The sequence below is a fragment of the Cervus elaphus genome, chromosome 18 (genome assembly GCF_910594005.1).
Source record: "Cervus elaphus chromosome 18, mCerEla1.1, whole genome shotgun sequence".
Classification (NCBI taxonomy): Eukaryota; Metazoa; Chordata; class Mammalia; order Artiodactyla; family Cervidae; genus Cervus; species Cervus elaphus.
Window position 1 is genome coordinate 123682729 of NC_057832.1, and position 19519 is coordinate 123702247.

The 19519-nt window shown below is 56.5% G+C and overlaps 1 protein-coding gene across 3 annotated transcripts in view; it reads right to left on the reverse strand.

The window, feature by feature from the left end:
* Positions 1-19519, reverse strand: part of PTPRN2 (protein tyrosine phosphatase receptor type N2) — a 593102-nt gene that overhangs the window by 93821 nt on the left and 479762 nt on the right. For all 3 annotated transcript variants that reach the window (XM_043873080.1, XM_043873079.1, XM_043873077.1), the window contains exon 13: positions 14631-14843. In XM_043873080.1, the coding sequence (XP_043729015.1) occupies positions 14631-14843 (213 nt within the window). The remainder of the gene's footprint in view (positions 1-14630; positions 14844-19519) is intronic.

The window sequence follows — 19519 nt, forward strand, 5'->3', positions numbered from 1 at the left end:
CACGCAGGTCTTCTCTTCCTGCTTACTTTGCTCATTCGTAGTTGACTGATCAGGCTTCACTTTTCCATTAAAAGCCCACACAAGGTATGTCTAACACACAGCAACTTCTACATTCAAAATGAATAAACAAGTGAGATGTCTGACCTGGACACTCCGGGTCCAGGAATGTCCCATCGAGTAAAAGCACAGGAAGAAAAGTGAAGCCTCGCTTGGGAGCCAGGCTGTCCCCCAGCAGCTGTGATGCGTGACAAGTGTGACCTGGGAGGAACGGCCTCGAGGCCAGGGGTGGCCGTGAGCACAGACTCACGCTGAGTGAGGGTGGGGTTTGACGGGAGCCCTCTCACTGAAAGTAGCTCATCTGCTCAGCATTGCCCTGGGACGTGGACACAGGTGCGTGCTCTGTGCACAGCAGGACGGCTCTCCCCAGCGTCCTCGTAAGGGATGGAGTGCCCCGGCTGTATCCGGGTAGGAAGCAGAGGGCCCCCGGGAGGTTAGAGCCGCAGCAGGTGCACTGGGCGGGGTCCCCAATCCAGGCCACCTCCTACTTCCTGGACAAGAGCTGGGGCTCAGCCAGTCTCTCCAGCCCTGGTGTGTGTCACGGGGTCCCCACCACTCATCCTGGACCCTCTTCACTGCATCCACCAGCTGCTCAGTGATGCCCAGATCACGTTTACACTCCCTTGGCAGAATAGCATGCTCACACATTCACACACCATGCGCACGCATGTGTACACACATGCACACATGTACACAGCACACACACCGTGTACACACTCATGCACACATGCATGCACACACGAATGTGCACACACAGGAATGCACACATGTACACATCATGCACACACGTGTACACCTACACGCACGCACACACAAATGCACGTGTGTGCACACATGAATGCACACACATGCACACACAATCCGTGCACATGCCCATACTCACAATCTACACACATGCCCATGCAGGGGAGAAGCACGTCTCCGAGTGAATCCTGAGCTGGCCTGAGAGTCTCCACAAGGCGGTGCTCCTTCTGACCTTTAACCCGTGCCCCACCAGCACCCCAACACCCTGAGAACAGCCGTGGCCGCAGACCCGGGCTCCTCTGGCCAGACTGCAGCCGCCTTAAGTGCCGGCTCCCGTGGCATCAGTCAACTGTCCAGGACAGCAGCCCCCGGTCAGCAGTGTTTACGGAGCAATACTGAGTCACGGCTCCCCTTTTGTAAACGTTTTCTCTAAATGAAAGGTAAAGACACAGACACATTTCAGCCGACAGAGGTGAGAAGGGCACTCTGCTCGCTTCTCCGTCTGGAGCAGCCTACAGTCAGAGACGCGCGGCCGGGACAGTGACCCTGTCTGCTGTCCAGTTCCTGCCACGTGAATGGTCCTCGCCTGCCAAACTGAAGGCAGCGGTCACTTTCTGCTCTCTGTCCCCCTCGGTGTCCAGCACAGATCAGCGAGGCTCTCCAGATGCCTGCTCATCAGTGGGAACCGCCTCCAGCCAGCAGCCCCTAGGGCCCAGGCCCCCCACGCCGGGCAGTGGCCGAGACACTGGGGGAAGGGCCGCCCCCATGAGAGGCTGTGGGGGGCGGGGCTGCCTGGGGGCTGGACTCAGACCTTCGGGTGGGGCTGGTGAGCCGCAGGTGACAGCTCAAGACCGTTCTCATTTTCCATGGGTCTATGGTGCAGGAGATGAAATCACAAAATTACGGCTGGCCTGCTGCTTAAAGGGCCCAGAAGACACGTTACTAAGTTCCTCCCTGGTGTGTCTGACTCGTCCACCGTCTACAAGGTCCTGCCCCAAGCCTGAGTGTCCTTTCAGACCTGGGACACACTCTGCCTGCTCTGTTTCCGATCACCATCAGGGTGAAATCAGGGAAGAGCCGTGACAAGGAAAACACAGGAAGGAAACACGTAACTCCACGGAGCATCTTCTTTCTCTCCTAACCCACAGTTACCATGGTTTCCGCTATGATCTCTGATGCTTCGACTGAAAGCTGGAGTTCATGGAGATGCAGGAGAGAGTGTGTCTGACTCATAACCCTGGCAAGACCCAGAAGCCCTCACAGGAGGGTTCCAGTCCAGCTAGAAGCCCCCCAGCGGGGCCACCATCGTCAAGACAAATAAAACAGTAAACACACACCCTGAACTCCTGGGCTCCTGTAGCTGACAGCTCACTGGGTCCTGAATGTCAGACACCTCACCGCTCACGTTCACCTCGGCCTCTGCAAGCAAAGGTGGTCTGGGGTGGCCCCACCTGTGTGCACGGGCGTTTCAGGTTCATATTTCATATTCGGACAATGAAAAACAGCCAAGTCAAGTGGAAACAAACTGCCCACCTCTTCAAGGAACCCTGGTCCTGACGTGGACGGGGACGAGCAGCTGTTTCCTACCAGAAACTTTTGCGCCTTCCTAATTTTCTCTTTGCTCAGCAGATACTGAATCCCCACGGTCTGTGACCACAATGATACCTTAGACCCACCTGCCGATCAGGTTTTACTGGCACTGAGAGGTCCCTGCTGGGGCTGAGCGTTCATTCCACAGATCCTCACCTTCTTTTCAGAGGACACGCCGGGGAAGGAACAAGCCGAGTTCTGGTCTGGCTCAGCCTGGGGCCAAAGCCCCTCCGGAAGTGAAGGGCGTTCCAAGATGCCGGGAAAGGTCCTCAGAGGGGGCCGCGCTGGGTGGGCGGGGGGTGTGTGGTCCGGCTGGGGGACAGATGGGATGTTCGGGGCGGGGTAGAGCTGGGGGAGGCCTTTCAGAGTGAGTGCTGCAGCCCGCACAAAGGTTCCAGGACAGAGGAGCGCGAGGGAGGGTCCAAGGCCAACACGGAGCCAGGCAGGGGCACAAAAGGCCTGCAGGCTCCCCATCCTGCCCGCAGCCTCATTAAGGCAGAGGGCAGGGCTGCGGGGGCGCGGGTGGGGACAGGCAGCTGCCTCCGCCTCAGAGACAAACTCACAGCATCCTTCGGGGACCCAGTTAGGCCTCCGAAGCTGCTGTGAATGGCAACTGACGAGCGGGGTGATGGGGGCACGTCACCATCGGTCCATTTGGTCTCGGTTCTCCCAGCTGTGAGATGAGGGTGCTGACCTCCGAGGCCAGCAGGAATATCTCAGGCTGTCAGCGCCAGGAAGGCACAGGTGCCCAGCTTCCACAGCAGGTCCGAGCTGGCCGCAGCCCTGGGGGAAAGCCCCAGGAGGGGCGGCCCACAGCTCAGGAGGGGCCACTGGGAGAGGGCCCGAGAGCAAGCAGACGTGTGGGGCCCTGCTGGCCTGGGCATGGGGCTGTGAGTCGCAGGGTGCTGGAGCCAGCGTGAGGTCTGCGCACCCCAGACCCGCCCCAGGGATCTGTCTCTGGAAGCGGGGGGCCACAAGGATGGGGGGATCAGAGTTAAAACACACCACTTCACGGCCATCATCCGGGAAACACAGGGTCTGAAGCCAGAAAAGAAAGTTCGAAAGCAAACAACAGGAGAACTGAGATTTTTTTTTTTCCCTTGGTTTTCCCCTTCACGTTTCAATGTCAAATTCTGCGGTCGCTGAACTGAGTACTTCCCTTCTCCTCAGATGTGGGAGAGGAAGGGGAAGCCGGGGTGGGGATGACTGGGGGCAGGTAAACCAGTTGAAACCGCCCTCCCAGCTGACGGCTGCTGCACAAACAACGCTTTCCTCCCACCCAAGACCACCGTGGACTCTACTTAAAGAGTATGGTGTTCAGGATTATGAAGGATGTAATCTAAAGAACATTGCTTTCACTGGTTATTCTTCTGCATCACTGCCTATAAAACATGAAAATGATAAAATGCTTACGTATAAAAGAAATCCAAAAATTTTAACTTTAGAGGATATACATCTAGTTCCATATTGACACTAACACCCTGGGCAGTGTTAATAACCCCAGCGTCTGTCACATAGACTCTTCTAGCTTATTTGCGATGAAATATCACAAACCTGTGCTTCCTATCCGTAACCCTCACACACCGTACACAACTGAGCATCTTAAAGCATCTGGCCTTCCTTGCTGATACAATCATTTGTGAGTTTTCCTTTTTTCGTTCTCCAAATAGTCACAGACACATGCAAACACACACCCAGACACCTAACTCTGCTGGTTGCATTATTTTTTATATTAAAGAACCTAACCTTGAAACAATACTTTCTCACGACTATACCCTTCCTAATCAGAAGTCACCTTTATGAATACCTTGCCCTTGCTAATAAATAACCCACCACAATTCCATTCCTAATTATCAGCAAGTCTTCTAAAGCAGGAAAGCTTTGGAGGGTTTCCCTCATAGCCCAGTTGGTAAAGAATCCATCTGCAGTGCATACCCTGGTTTGAGTCCTGGGTGGGGAAGGGATAGGCTACCCACTCCAGTATTCTTGGACTTCCCTTGTGGCTCAGCTGGTAAGGAATCCGCCCACAATGTGGGAGACCTGGGTTCAATCCCTGGGTTGGGAAGATCCCCTGGAGAAGGGAAAGGCTACCCACTCCAGTATTCTGGCCTGGAGAATTCCATCCATAGGGTCGCAAAGAGTCAGACATGACTGAGCAACTTTCACTTCCAAAGCAGAAAACCCCAATGGAGACTCAAATATTTTGAGCCACAAAGTTTAAGAGCAGTTGATTAGATGGAGAAGAGAAACACTGTTATGGAGCTTCTCCCCCATCACAGGCATCCCTCTGGTGACGTCTCCCGAGGAAGGGACTCAGGTGCAGCACAGACACACCCTTCCTGGCTCCTAGAACTCCCGCCTCCGACTGTCCAAGACTCTCTCAGATCTAGGCTCGACCGCCTCCAAAGGCCTCTCTCTCCTCAGTGTAAGCGTCAGCTCCAAGGAGACGCCTCTGTCCACTGCCCAGACTTCGGCTCCCTCTTCTCCCGGGTACCTTGCCTCTTGTCTCTCCGTCCGAGCCCCCTCGCTCACCTCCTCTGGGAAGTACCTCCGACCACCCCAGGCTCCCAGGGGTCCCTCTCAGAGCTGCTTGTCTCAGGCACGTGCCTAACGCATCGTGAACAGGTCCTCCCTGTAAACTCTGCTTCGGAACAGAGTTCTGTTCTGCTCCTGCCACTTTAGAAACCATGACGTCATCATTGGAAGAAGTGGATTCTGGAAAAGACTTTCTGGAAGAGTCCTATTTTGCTTGAGGCACGCAGTCTTCCCAAGGCTCCCTGAGGCATCCCTCCCCCAGGGTGACCTGCAGGCCTGCAGGGACCCAGACACACAGGCCATGCAGCTGCTGGCCAGGGGTGGGGACAGGGTCCCAGCACCGAGGCGCACAGACTCCAGGCCAAAGGGGCCTCAGGAGACAGCGGTGTGGACGTTCAGCTGCCCCGGGTGGGTCAGCGGGCCACCGTGCGTCGGGGCCCGCACAGGGCGTCTTCCCCACACAGGGCGTCTTCCCCGCACGGGCCTCTGACGTTTGGGAACCGCTGTGCCCTGCCCGAGACCCCGGGTTGGGTTGTGCAGTTGCTCTTTCAGAAGCATTCTCCCTTCGTAAACACACACTCTGTGGCCTCTGACGGTCTGAGCGACAGCCCTTGGTTTTCCCCTACGTGAGCTCTGCCCTCTGTTGTGCCGGGCCTGTGTCGAATTAAAAGCTGGGCTTGGCCGCCTTTGATGGGTGGGCACATGTCACCGTGCGTGGCACGGGGGGTCCCTGGGTGCACAGTGCCCATCGGGTCGGCAGGGGCTTGGGAGCGGGCCGGGCAGCGCTAAGGGGCTCTGCCCACGGCCGCCTGCGCCAGGCCATCCCTGCAAGCCCAGGGGACAGACAGTGGGCTCTGCTTACAGCCGCCTGCGCCAGGCCATCCCTGCAAGCCCAGGGGACAGACAGTGGGCTCTGCTTACAGCCGCCTGCGCCAGGCCATCCCTGCAGATCCGGGGGACAGACAGCGGGCTCTGTGGGCACAGGCCTCTGTGGAGCCCCCTGCACCTTCACAGGGACGCAGGCCCACCAGGGCTGGGCCAGCAGGAGGCGGAGAGCGGGTGACAGGCCCTGGCAGGGGAGGCGGGTCGCAGGTCTGTTGCTGGGCTTTGCGGGACCGCCTTGCTCACTCACGAGGACCCTTGGACTCTAATTACCTGCCTTTTGGCATTCCCTCCCGCCTTCCTGCCGTCTGGGTCTAAATCCCCGTTGAATCCACTTTCACACTTCCCTGCACTCTTGCAGGCTTCTCCTCCCAGCGCCCACCTTTCAGGAGAGCTCGGCATCGCCTGAGAAGCCCACGGGGGGTCTCCCGGGACACTGAGCCTCACACGGACTCTGCCGCCTGCTGAGGGGCGCCCGCGGCTGGGCAGGGGGACCCTCCAGCAGGGCGGGGGAGCAAACCCACTGGACTGAGGGTGCCCCTGACCCACGCACACGAGTCCACCTCCCTCCAGATGGTGGAGGACGGCTGCGCTGACTTCTCGCCCTGGACAGATGGGGAGCAGCGCCCCATGGACACCACAGCCGCTGTCCCCACAGCTTGCCCCACTCAGCTCCCTCCCCACAGCGTCCTGGACTCCCCAGGACAGTCAGGCCTCGGGTTTCTCTCTGGCTTCTCCCAGAAGCACACTGCTATCCGTGCAGACCATATGTGCTAAGCTGTGGTCCAAGAAATGTGCCTGCATCTCTGGATCAGGGTCTAAAGGAGAGAGAAAAGCCCTCGCAGGGTGAGAAGTCAGAAATGTTCACCTGGGCTGGGGGGGCTTGAGCTGCGCCTCCAGAGGAACCCACACCCACCAACACCCAAGCACCACGGTCAGCACACAGGCCACGGTCAGCACACACACCATGGTCAGCACACACACGCCGCGGTCAGCACACACAGATGCCACGGTCAGCACACACAGGCCACGGTCAGCACACACACACGCCACGGTAGGCACACACACCATGGTCAGCACACACACACACCATGGTCAGCACACACACACGTCACGGTCAGCACACACACGCCACGGTCAGCACACACACGCCACGGTCAGCACACACATGCCACGGTCAGCACACACACCATGGTCAGCACACACACACCATGGTCAGCACACATACACCGCGGTCAGCACACACACGCCGCGGTCAGCACACACACACCGCGGTCAGCACACACACGCCGCGGTCAGCACACACACACACCACGGTCAGCACACACACACGCCGCGGTCAGCACACACACGTTGCGGTCAGCACACACACACATCGCGGTCAGCACACACACACACCGCGGTCAGCACACACACGCCGCGGTCAGCACACACACGTTGCGGTCAGCACACACACACATCGCGGTCAGCACACACACACACCGCGGTCAGCACACACACGCCGCGGTCAGCACACACACACACCACGGTCAGCACACACACACGCCGCGGTCAGCACACACACGTTGCGGTCAGCACACACACACATCGCGGTCAGCACACACACACACCGCGGTCAGCACACACACACACCGCGGTCAGCACACACACGCCGCGGTCAGCACACACACACACCACGGTCAGCACACACACACGCCGCGGTCAGCACACACACACACCGCGGTCAGCACACACACACATCGCGGTCAGCACACACACACACCGCGGTCAGCACACACACGCCGCGGTCAGCACACACACGTTGCGGTCAGCACACACACACATCGCGGTCAGCACACACACACACCGCGGTCAGCACACACACGCCGCGGTCAGCACACACACACACCACGGTCAGCACACACACACGCCGCGGTCAGCACACACACGCCGCGGTCAGCACACACACACACCGCGGTCAGCACACACACACACCGCGGTCAGCACACACACGCCGCGGTCAGCACACACACACACCACGGTCAGCACACAGACACGCCGCGGTCAGCACACACACGTTGCGGTCAGCACACACACACATCGCGGTCAGCACACACACACACCGCGGTCAGCACACACACGCCGCGGTCAGCACACACACACACCACGGTCAGCACACACACACGCCGCGGTCAGCACACACACGTTGCGGTCAGCACACACACACATCGCGGTCAGCACACACACACACCGCGGTCAGCACACACACGCCGCGGTCAGCACACACACACACCACGGTCAGCACACACACACGCCGCGGTCAGCACACACACACACCACGGTCAGCACACACACACATTGCGGTCAGCACACACACACACCGCGGTCAGCACACACACGCCGCGGTCAGCACACACACCCCGCGGTCAGCACACACACACGCCGCGGTCAGCACACACACACACCACGGTCAGCACACACACACGCCGCGGTCAGCACACACACGTTGCGGTCAGCACACACACACATCGCGGTCAGCACACACACACACCGCGGTCAGCACACACACGCCGCGGTCAGCACACACACACACCACGGTCAGCACACACACACGCCGCGGTCAGCACACACACGCTGCGGTCAGCACACACACACATCGCGGTCAGCACACACACACACCGCGGTCAGCACACACACGCCGCGGTCAGCACACACACACACCGCGGTCAGCACACACACACGCCGCGGTCAGCACACACACGTTGCGGTCAGCACACACACACATCGCGGTCAGCACACACACACACCGCGGTCAGCACACACACGCCGCGGTCAGCACACACACCCCGCGGTCAGCACACACACACGCCACGGTCAGCACACACACACGCCGCGGTCAGCACACACACGCTGCGGTCAGCACACACACCCCGCGGTCAGCACACACACACCGCGGTCAGCACACACAGCCGCTCCCTGGACAGAACATAGAGGCGAGGTGCCCGGGCACCTCTGTGACCTTCTTGGACCTTCCAGAGCCCAGGGGCCAGCTCAAGCGCATCCTTCCCCATGTTGTAGGTGAGGAGCGCGATGCCCGCCTCCCTGGTGTCTCCCGGGTGTCCCTACTCTGAGGAGGAAGGCGGCGAAGGGGCCGTTAGACCTGGGGGTGGGGAGCCCTGTCCAACGTGCGTCCCTGCTGCCTGCCTGTCCCCTGTGGCCAGTTCAGCTCTGCTGCCTGCCACCTGGGGTCTGGGACCAGTCACGCCCACCCCATGCCTGCTTCCTGCATGCATACGATGGGCTCTGCCGCCTGGAGTGGCCCCGCGGCATGGACCAGGGCCAGAGCACGCTTTCCCAGCGTGTCTACGGGCACCGCTCATGGGAGCCGGAGGCTGGGGGCAGAGGGCAGGGCTCTCGGAGGGTCTTCCAGGCCCTGGGCTCCGATGGGGTGCTGCTCGGGCCTCTGGGAGGTGGAAGTGAGCGCCCTTGCTAACAGAGGGGCAGGCGGTTGTGAACGCTCCCGCCAGAATCAGAGTCAATTAAAGTGACGCACCTTCCCTCCCCGCCCGCCCCAAACCCTGCCGCCTGGACCTCCCTCTCACGGGACAACCCAAGACCCGGGAAAGCGGCCTGACCCCGAGGAGGCACAGTGAGCCCCCTCCCACCCCCGCGCCCCAGGCCGCCTGGGGTAAACCCCAGGTCCACAGACACACCGCCAAGAGAACTGACCGCAGCACGTAACACGGGATCCCGGGGGAGCTGCAGCGGCCAGGCCCCAGCATCCTTCGTATTAGACGGCCCGATCGGCCACTTCCCGGACACCTCACTGAGGGCTCTTCGCTGTTTAATAAGTCTGGTCTAACGGTCACTGTCTGATCAGGGCAGCGGCTGCTATATCGGGATGGCAGCATGCTTTCCGGGCATGCGTAGCTGTCTCTTTGGCCATCTTTCCAGACTCCAGCCTCCCCAAGAAGACGTTTCCAAATCTCAGGGGCTATTTCCGAGGGAACGCGTTACACAGAAACCAGGGAATGCGTGTGCAGTCGCTGCTTTTGGAAACGGTACGTTTGAAAATTTAAGATTTATGAGAAAAACATGCTACCAATTCAGGTCTTCCAGAGACACATTCAGACCCAGAGTGGAGAGGTATCAGGAAGGTCTGACAGCATGCAGGTCAGAGCTCGTCGGCCCTGAGCCAGATTCCCTGACACCAAAAACACAGGCAAAAAGCAGGTCCTGGAAATGGGCCCCTTTGCTCTCGCAAAAAGTGAGCACGTTTTCCCGGGGTTCTCACAGGCTGCAGGCAGGGAAGCTGCGCTGACTCACAGGGGTCCCAGGCCTGCCTGGGGGTCACCGGCCTTGCCCTCAGCATCCTGGCTGCCGCCTGACAACCCACGCCCTTGCCACATGACCAGAATTCGGGAAGTTTTGACGGAATTCTGCCTGCGGTGGTTGGTACTGACGGCCACTTCTGCAGAGGCAAAGCCCGAAAGACTTCAGTTCTCAGGCCTGACTAGGTCGTCACAGAAAGAAATGTTCTTTTAATAGTATTTCAGGGCACCCTTCCAGTTTTAAAGCAGAATAGATTTTGCTTATTGGAATTTGCACACAGAATTATTTCAACCTGAGAATTTAAACATAAAGCCACGCCAAGCTGCTAAAAGATAGGCAGTGGACTGAAGTGGGAAGGGCTAGTTTAGAAGCTGGATCAGGTAAACCCAGGAATTCACTGTTTTCCACCTTGGGGGGGACGGTTTCTGTGTTGAGAGCTATACCAAGTGAGAAGGGGAGACCTGCCGGGGAGAGGCCCCTGAGTCAAAGGCCAGGAGAAGAGCCAGCTGGGGCCTCCCTAACCTGAGCCAGGCTCTCCTCGTCCCAGGGCGGAGGTCAGGGGGCCTCTGGGCTCCTGGAGCCGCTGTTTCCCCCAGCCCGACCCCGCCTCTCCTCTGGGTCTGGCTCCAAGGCCCCAAACACCCTGGGGCCCGTGGGCACCGGGAGACAGACCATCAGAGGAAGCCTCCTCGCCGGAGAGTCTGCAGAGCTGCGCCCTCGCAAGGGGAAGGGGAGCGGCCGCTGCTCTGAGATGATCAAAGCCTGGAAGACGCAGAGCAGCGTTCAAAGAGACTCGGGGGCCGGGGTGGGGGAGGCGGGGACACCTCTGATCATCCAGCCGCTTGTTTCTGCCCAGTCTTGCCCAATCCCCTTCCACGGAAGTAGGACACCGACGTGACAAAACTCATTGATGGGCTGTGACTTCGTCCTGCAGCCCCGGGGTTGCCCTCAGTGAGCACGTGTGTGCAAACACACGCTCGCGTATGCATATAATGTGCGTGTCATGTGATGTGCCAATTGGGGGAAAATAGGAATAAAAGCAAAGAAATTGGCCTTTTAGATCAAAATACAGATTTAATCCAAGTATCTTATGCTTATCTACTTAGAGGACAAAAATAACATTTACTAAAACAATGGAGAAAGTTTAATTGCAGAATCCCATTAAAACATGACCTTTAAAGATGGATTTTAGTTCTTCTAAAAGTTAATACACCCAATTCTTTCAAGTCCAAGCAAATTAAACTTCAACAGATTACCTTGTGAAATTGATATCTTGTTACGTGTTAGAATGTGAGTCTATCGAGAAAGACGTGATTTTTCCAATAGGAAAAGCAAATGAAAATACCACACTCTCACACATACGTAAGAGTCTTTAAAATGCTGACTCTTGCCTATAAAATGGTTCTATTTTAAGAGACAAGAGAAACAAATGTTTAAACGTACTTGCACTGGAAGCTAATAATGCAAATTATTCGCTGTTTGGAAACAAGTTTAAAAAAAAAAACCCACTCAGAACTCAGGGACACTCCGGAACCCGGAACCCCGAACCCCAAAGCATGGATTACGAGCAGGCGGGGGCTGGCATAGAGGACCAGGGAGATCCAGGGACAGATGTTAGCAGAGGAAGAGCAGGGCTTCACGAAGGTTCGGCCACACGAGGGCCGTCCCGCGAGAAGGGTCTGACAGCGGCGCCCCTGCAGACGCCCAGGTGCCCCGGGCCCTCCTGCAGAGCCTCCACTCCCCACCCCCAAGGCCTGCAGGAGACTCTCCGCCTCTCCTTTGCAGGGTGACCTCCTCCTACTCAGAGGCCAGTAAAACTGACCACACTGCCGCCTACCACTCCTCCACTCCCAGGCCACCCGCTTTGCCCCGAACGTGCACACTGCTCATTTTCTCCTGCAGAAACTTCATGAAAGGAATGGGACATTCCCCGACGCCCCATGAAAGAAAGCTCCATATTAAGTCATTCCATCTTCTCTGTAACCCCAGGATGAGGGTTACCCGGACGGTACCCGTAACCTCGAGTGTAGGGTAGAACTAGCCAAGTGCGGAAGTCCAATGATTTGAAAACGAAGCACGGAAGCCAACAAGATACCGTCTAAAAATGACTGTATTGGGTTAGAAATACTTTAAAAAACTTTTTCAGGCGGATTTTTAAACTCGAAGGGGTCTCCATGGCAGTTATAGAAAACCCTAATGAAGTATGGATCCATGAATGGATGAATACCGGCCCCGTTTACAGATACAAACTCCTCCGTGTATAACTGCCCCCCCCCCCCCCGCCCCCGCCCCCGCCCCCGCCCCCGCCCCCGCCCCCGCCCCGTCCTTAATACATGACTCAGCAAATGCAGAGCTAAGAATCAGGACAGCCTCACCCCACTTGCTGAGTGTGCTCTGCTAAAAACAAGCCCAAACAAGACGACAGCCCAGTGCCAGCATATTCTGAGCAGTGAACAGGCCACTTCGAGGGAGCGAACCTCCACATTTAATCAAAGTAGCTCCCACAAGGGTGTTCTGTAGCAATCTCAAAACCAAGCCCACCAGAAAATCTCCACAATACTTTCATTTCCAAATTTTCCTAGACCCTATTTTTAAAGTTTTTTCTGTGTTCTTTCCTTTTTTTTTTATTAATCTGGATTGAAGAAAAGCACACATTTCATTTATTGTCTGGATTACAGATTCTTATTAAACAAACCAGAGCTCATTATAAAATCAATATCAACTTAACCACCATGCCCCCAGGAGGAACCACATAAAGGTCACTCCAAGAAATTCAAACAATTTTCCTGCTGGAAGGGCATGATTTTAATTACAGATACTATTAATTAGAGCTGTCACTGGGAAGCTTTTTTTCCTGTTAATTATCACAAACTCGGTCCTAAGTATGCATTTGCAACCTGCACTTTTGTCAGAATGAGTCACTTCTGCATGCAAGCCCAACCTTTCCATTCTATCAATATTTCATATTCGAATTTCAAAGCGTATCAAAGGATGCCATGCTTTCTAAAACCCTCCGCCCGTGTGATCTCCCGTCTCTCACACACGGAACAGAACCGGTGTGATAATTTATTTATGTCCTGGCACAGGCCTGGCCCAGCAGACCCGGCTGCCTATACTGGCCTTGCTCAATAGAATTTCTGGATAAAGTCTTACTAGTTGGTGTGACATTTTTCCCCAAGCTTCTCCTTCAAACGTGCTTTTTCTTTTGCTTTGAAGCAAAGCTAGCTCTGCTCTTGAAATGCCATCTCCCACACATCTGAAGTTGCTGTTTCTTTAATAAGAAAAGACTGCACCGACCAGGCTTCTGACCCCCTCCAGAAAACCAGAGGTTCTCTTCATTCAACAACAACACCAAGAGTTTTGAAATGGGGAAGAAGGCTGTCTTCTGGTCTCTTTTAAGCAGAGCGATTTTATAAACTCATCCCAGTGCCTTATGTGAGATAGGGTCAGAGTGTCTCTCAGACAAGCTCCTGGGGGCGGGTGGTTCTGGAAAGAGCTTGAGCAGACTCCAACAGTGCAACTGTGATGACAGAACGATAATATTTATAGATGTGACTGTAAAATAGGGTGCATTATTTACATGACATATTCCATACCACAGTCATGTGACCTGAGAACACAAAGACTCTGCTCCAATCCAATGGGAGAAAGTCTTTTACAAAATAGACGGATCGAATTTTAAATAAGATGACTGAGTAAATTACTTTCCCAGGTGGAAAACATACTTAGAGTTACATTATATTTTCTGTTAAAAGCAATCAAGCGCCCTGACTGGCATATATTCCGGGCTTGCACGGCTGTTAAAACTGGAGGCGTGTTTTCCTTACAGAGCACCATTAAATCTGGAGTGTGTGCTCAGAACCCCCAAACATTCTGTGAAATTTTTTCCTGGCCAGTTTGGTCTGAACCTGCCTCCCCTCACTCCCATTGGCCCCCATTTGTTTCCAGGTATGTTGGGGCTGTTTCAGTAAACCCCTCCCCACGCACACCCCGCCCCCCATGGCTCTCCTAAAGACGGCTTGCTGTGCTTTCCAGCCATCAGCCTGAGATTCCACGTCATCCAAGTCACAGCGAAGGTGGCAACAGGCAGGGTCAGAGAGGGTCTTTTCATCTGAGACCCCGAGGAAGTCAATGATTTAAGAGACATCTTCATACATCTATACAACCAATTTATCTTGCAACTCTGGTGTTTTGGCTCTTTTTTTTTTTTTTCATTACTAGTGGCCAAACTAAGAAAGATAACAGATAATACATAATTCATGTATTGTACATTCTCCACATTTCTAATTAGCAGCCTGCTTTCACAGCTAACGTGAGACCATCCCAGAACAGCGTAAGATTAATTTAGAGCAGGAAAACCAGGGTTGCAAGGTATTTACATGAATGCTGATGAGAAGTTTCAAACCGTCATCACAGAAGAACCCAAACTATGAACAACTGCTGGGCACGGGGGAGGGCCTGTTCTAAGGGTGAGCGGAGTGGACACCGCACTGAGAAGAGTGTCTCTTTACCTGGTAGGCGTTGGTGGCATCTGGGCCCGGGTCCCCCACCAGTCCCGAGAGCTTCTCCTTCAGCCTGTGGTGAGCGCTGTGTCGCAGGCAGTAGATGACGCCGGACGCCAGCAAGACCCCCACGATGGCCACGACAGAGACCAGGGTAAGCACCACGAACTTGGTGGAGTCGTCCCGCGCTGCCTGGTGAGGCAGAGGCTTGACTCTGCTTCTCTGCAAACAGGAGAGGGGGCAGGTGAGTACCCAGCTCCCGAAGACCGTCCTTTCCACACACACCCTCAAGTGTAAAGCTCCGGGCTGGCACCGGACCGACCCAAGGGCGTCCAGCAGCGCAGCCCCAGCCCAGCGGCCAGGGTCCTCTGGACACAGCGCACCGGGTCAGCAGGGTTTTCACCAGGAAGGTCAGCAGCAGCATCTCTCAGACTCAACAACAGAAAGTATCTGGCAGCTAACTCACTGCCTTAAGTAAAACAAAGCCTTTCTCCCTTCTCAACGGCTAAGAGAGGCATTTAGTGCCACCACCGAGGTATCTGGGTAGACAGACTGGTGGGGTTGGGGGGGGGGTAGAAGCCGCAGCACAGGTCAGACCAGTGGCTGAGCTGTGAAGGCATGCGGCTACTCCTGGCTCCACTGCAGGGGGAGGCCAGTTCAGAAGCCCTTCTGCCCTCCTTTCCAGGCGCACCCCCAGGTACAGACCTCCGACGGGGTGGGGGTGGGGCGCTTGCACCCGCGCAGACCCCCACGTCGCGCACTTGGGCACTTTTCCTTGAAAGCAGTTGCAAGACAGGGTCTCACCATGGTCCAGGACTTCACTTCTCGGCAGGTGAAAGGTAAGAGGGCCCAGGTCCATCAGCGTCTCAGGCTTGATGGGGGTGGGTGGTGGGGGGCGGTGCGCCCAAAGCTGTACAGTGCTCGCCCTCATTAGCTTCATTATAAGGAATATTAGCAACAATTAAAAACGCCAGGGGGACGATGCACCGGCTCCGGCCAGCACGCCGTCCACAATTACCCGGGAAATGAATAGAGACGCGCCCGCCTCAGTGCGGGTCGCTACGGGATGAGCACAATTAGCAAACTCCTTTCCACCACCTAATTTCGCGTGGTAACAAAATGGATTTTTCCCCATGAATGCCTGGCCGGTCTATTCATTATCTCCCTTCTATTAGTGATTTTCTGCGCCGCGTTCGGCCTCCAGCTCCTCACTTCCTCCGGCTCCCCGTGTACACAGGGCCTCTTATGTCAGGCCGGGCCGTTTTTATCTTGTAATCATAAAGGCCACCAAAGCAATTATCGCCGGTCTTGACTGGAAAAGCTGGTCATTAATTAGCCTCCTTTGCCTTCCGTGAGGCGGATTAGCTGATGCCAGGACTGGGTTAATGGAAACGCGGGCGAAATGAGAAAAGACGCCGGATTTTCTTGCCTGGATGCTCGGCTCCGAGGAGAACGGCAGGTCCGCCCGCGGCGGGAGGGACGGAGGCGCGAGGACGCGGCGGGGGGAGGCGCGGAGGGAGGGGTCGGGGGAGGGACCCGGGCGCCCGGCGGCGCGGGGAGCGGGCGCGGGGGCCCGGGCCGGGGCGGCGGGCCAGCCGGGCCCTCCGCGTGGACCGAGCGCGGGGCGGGAGACCCTCCCCGCCCCTCCCGCCCCTCCCGCCCCTCCCCTCGCTCCTCCCCCGGCCCACCCCGCTGCTTCCAGAACAGTCACCCCCGAGGCTGTGGGCTGCCTCCCCTTCTACCCCCGCCCCGCGCCCAGAAACAGATCGGGGTGGGGGTGCCCATCCGCGGCGCCGGACCCCCGGGCTGGCCCGGAGGGCTCCCGACACCCCTGCGCCTCCCACCTGAGCCCAGTTCCTCGCCCGCGCGCTGTGCCCGTGGTTGGCGCCCGTCGGGCCGCGGCCGGTTAACTGGGAGGTGCGCCCCTTTCCACGCTCTCCGGCCTGGGACGCTCCTCTGAGAGGCCGGCGAGGCTCGGCCGCGCGGGTTCCCGCTCCGCCGCTGCCCCCTATCCCCGCAAGTGCCGTCCCCCTGCTCCCGGAAAGGCCCGGGTCCTCCACACCCGGCCACGCGCCGCGCCGAGTCTTCGCAGACCAGCCGGACAACAACAAAGAAGGGGGCGCGTCCGGAGGAGGGGGCGTCCCGCTGCCCCCCCCCCCACCTCGGCCCTCCCGGCATCACGGCGTCTGCACCCCGCCCAGGCATAGACGACAGGAGGTCCCCGCGCCCCACCTAGGGGCTCCTGCCCGGGCCTCGGGAAGACCCCGCGCCCACGTGACTGACCGCGCCCCGGAACGGGGGCTTCCCGAAGCTTTTCGGCCCGCGACGGGACGCGCACACGCGCGCAGTGACCAGCCTGGCTCCGAGGGGACGCGCGGCGCCTCGGCGGGTGGCCCACGGCGACGGGTGGTCGCAGCGCGCTGGGGACAGAGGCCTGCGCGGGGCTCCTCCCGGGCGGCGCACGCCTGACGGCCGGACGTAAGGGGCGCAAACGCTGCTCGCTGGCCTCTCGGTTCCAGGCGGGAGGCCGTGAGCACGCAGGAGCCCCGGGAGGAGGCCGGCAGCGGCCTACACGTTACCCTGGCCCAGGCCTGGGGCGGCAGGAGCTGTCCCGGCGGGGCGCGCCCCCCACCCCCGGAGGCTCTTCCCGGGGAGGTCAGGCGGCCTAAGCATCCTTGATCCCAGAACCCGACGGTCGCCGGGACCAGCGATGCGCTTGGCCTGGGGAGCGGAAAGGAGCCTGCCTGCTGCCCCTGGCGCCGCGCTTGGAATTGGCTCAGAGGTCAAAGAACAGCGTCCAGGAGCGGGACTGCGGGTCCCTCTTCTTGGGCCCGCTGCCCAGTCCCCGCGGGGGCCCTGGTGCCTCCGGACGGTGTAGGACTGGACCCACGCCCACGGAGTCCCCTCTTCTACGTTCCTGCCCGGCTCCCCGCTTCCCCGGGCCGGAGCTGCCCCCCCACCCCGGGGAAGGGATGGCCTGGGTCGGCAGGCTCGGCGGACCGGGAGAGGTGTGGTGAGGCTGAGGATCCGACGCGGCTGCCGGGATGCGGGGCTCCGAGAGGCCGGAGACCCGGTTCCGACCACTGTGGTGTGAGGCCGCAGGAGCTTAGCGGCCTACTGGGCAGCCTGCCTCCCGCTGGCGCCGGGCACCTCAGCTGGAACCTAACAAGTCCCGCTCCTGGAGGGCCCCTCAGTGACTCCACGGCCTACAGAGTCCCGCCGGGAGGGTGCGGAGGCAGGGACTGTCGACTGCAAGTCCGGTCTTAGGAATCTTGGAAGAAACAAACATTTGTATTCATTTAAAAAAAATTAGAGCATATACTCACTCCTTGTCACAGTGATTGTGTTGAAATAATTTAGGATTATTTTTATCTCCTTTCCGTTTTGTAGAGTTAAAAAAAATCTCAGGAGCCCTGCTAACCAGGCGAGGTGAGAGAAGGACACGTGTGCTTTCGCTTGAAGGCGAGTCTGACCCTCCCTCCTTCCGGGAGTAACCGGGGACCCGGGTCCCCCTGCGGAGGGCCTGCGACTACAGGTGCTTTCCTGCCATCTCAACCTGGGGCCGAGCCCTGCCGAGAGCCCTCCACTAATTAGAGGCATCTTGTCAGTCTTGACTTGGAATTGAAAGAAAATAATGTTTAAATATTTATGACTTTGACATTTACAGTCAGGCGTCTTTTAAAAGCGGACCGCCTCCTTCTGTACAGTGGCAGCTCTCTTCCCTCCCGGAAAGTTTGGAGCAGGAAGGAGGGGGGTTGGCGGAAGCAGTCCCCAGCAGCCTGGGCACACAGGGAGCGTGGGGTTTAGGGTACCCTAGGATGTAGGGGACACATATACAACTAGCACTCATTACTGAGTTTCAGAAGTAGAAAAAGTGTGATATTTAAAAATATTCAGGAAGAGTTAAGTCAACTTTATATCAGGTTAGATGCATCTTGAGAGTACTGTACTGAAGTACAGTAGTTCACATTTTTCCCACTCAACCATCTCCACCTGCAGCTCCTTGAGTTTATAATATACAATATTTCAGAAGCCGTGATTTGAGATACACATGTGACCACAGAGGCAATCAGCGGAACTGCCCTCAGCACCCACAGACCTGGTCCTGACCCAGTTAAACTATTTTGATCTGTGCTTACAAGTGGAGGTGCATGGGGCTTCCTTTATGTTATCTTCTGAGCCATTTCTGGCAAAATATCTTCAGAACGTTTTTTTTTTTAGCAGTCCATGTGATAATCTTAAAAGAAGAGAGGACAAAAAAGAACACTCTATACCCAAACTTGGTTGGGAATAGAGGCAGGCACACAAATATAAAACTTTATGGTAAAAATATTTGTTGACAGGTAGAAAAATTTAGTTTTCTAAGACTGTGCTATGTAACCAGTTAGATTAATTCATTACCTAAGTCATTGACTTCAGTTTTAAAACACACTTGTACCCAAAAACTTAGGGCACTGGCATGTAGCAATTTCATTGATACTAAAGTTCTAATACTGTGTTTTCATTTGTATCATTTCTAAAGAATTTGATTTGCAAACCCAGCCTTATCCTGTGTTCCTCTGTACTTTTATGTTACTAAAATGGTAAAGATATTTTTCTCTGTAAATTTTAGAAATTAATTTTGGGGACTACTAATGAGCTGCTAAAACAAGTCTGTCTTTGGTTTCCCAGATGAATCATCTTAGAATTACTTGGGAATTTCATGCTAAGTTTACTAAAATATATTTGCTAAGATACAGTAACTATCACCTTCAAGCTGATCAAAAAATTTTAACATTTTTCAGGTCATGGAAATGACCAAACTTAAAAATATAGGAGGGAGGTGTCTTAAAATATTTTAAAAGTATTTTTAAAAGCTGTTAACTGAACTATTTTTAATTTGGACCCAGCCACAGAAT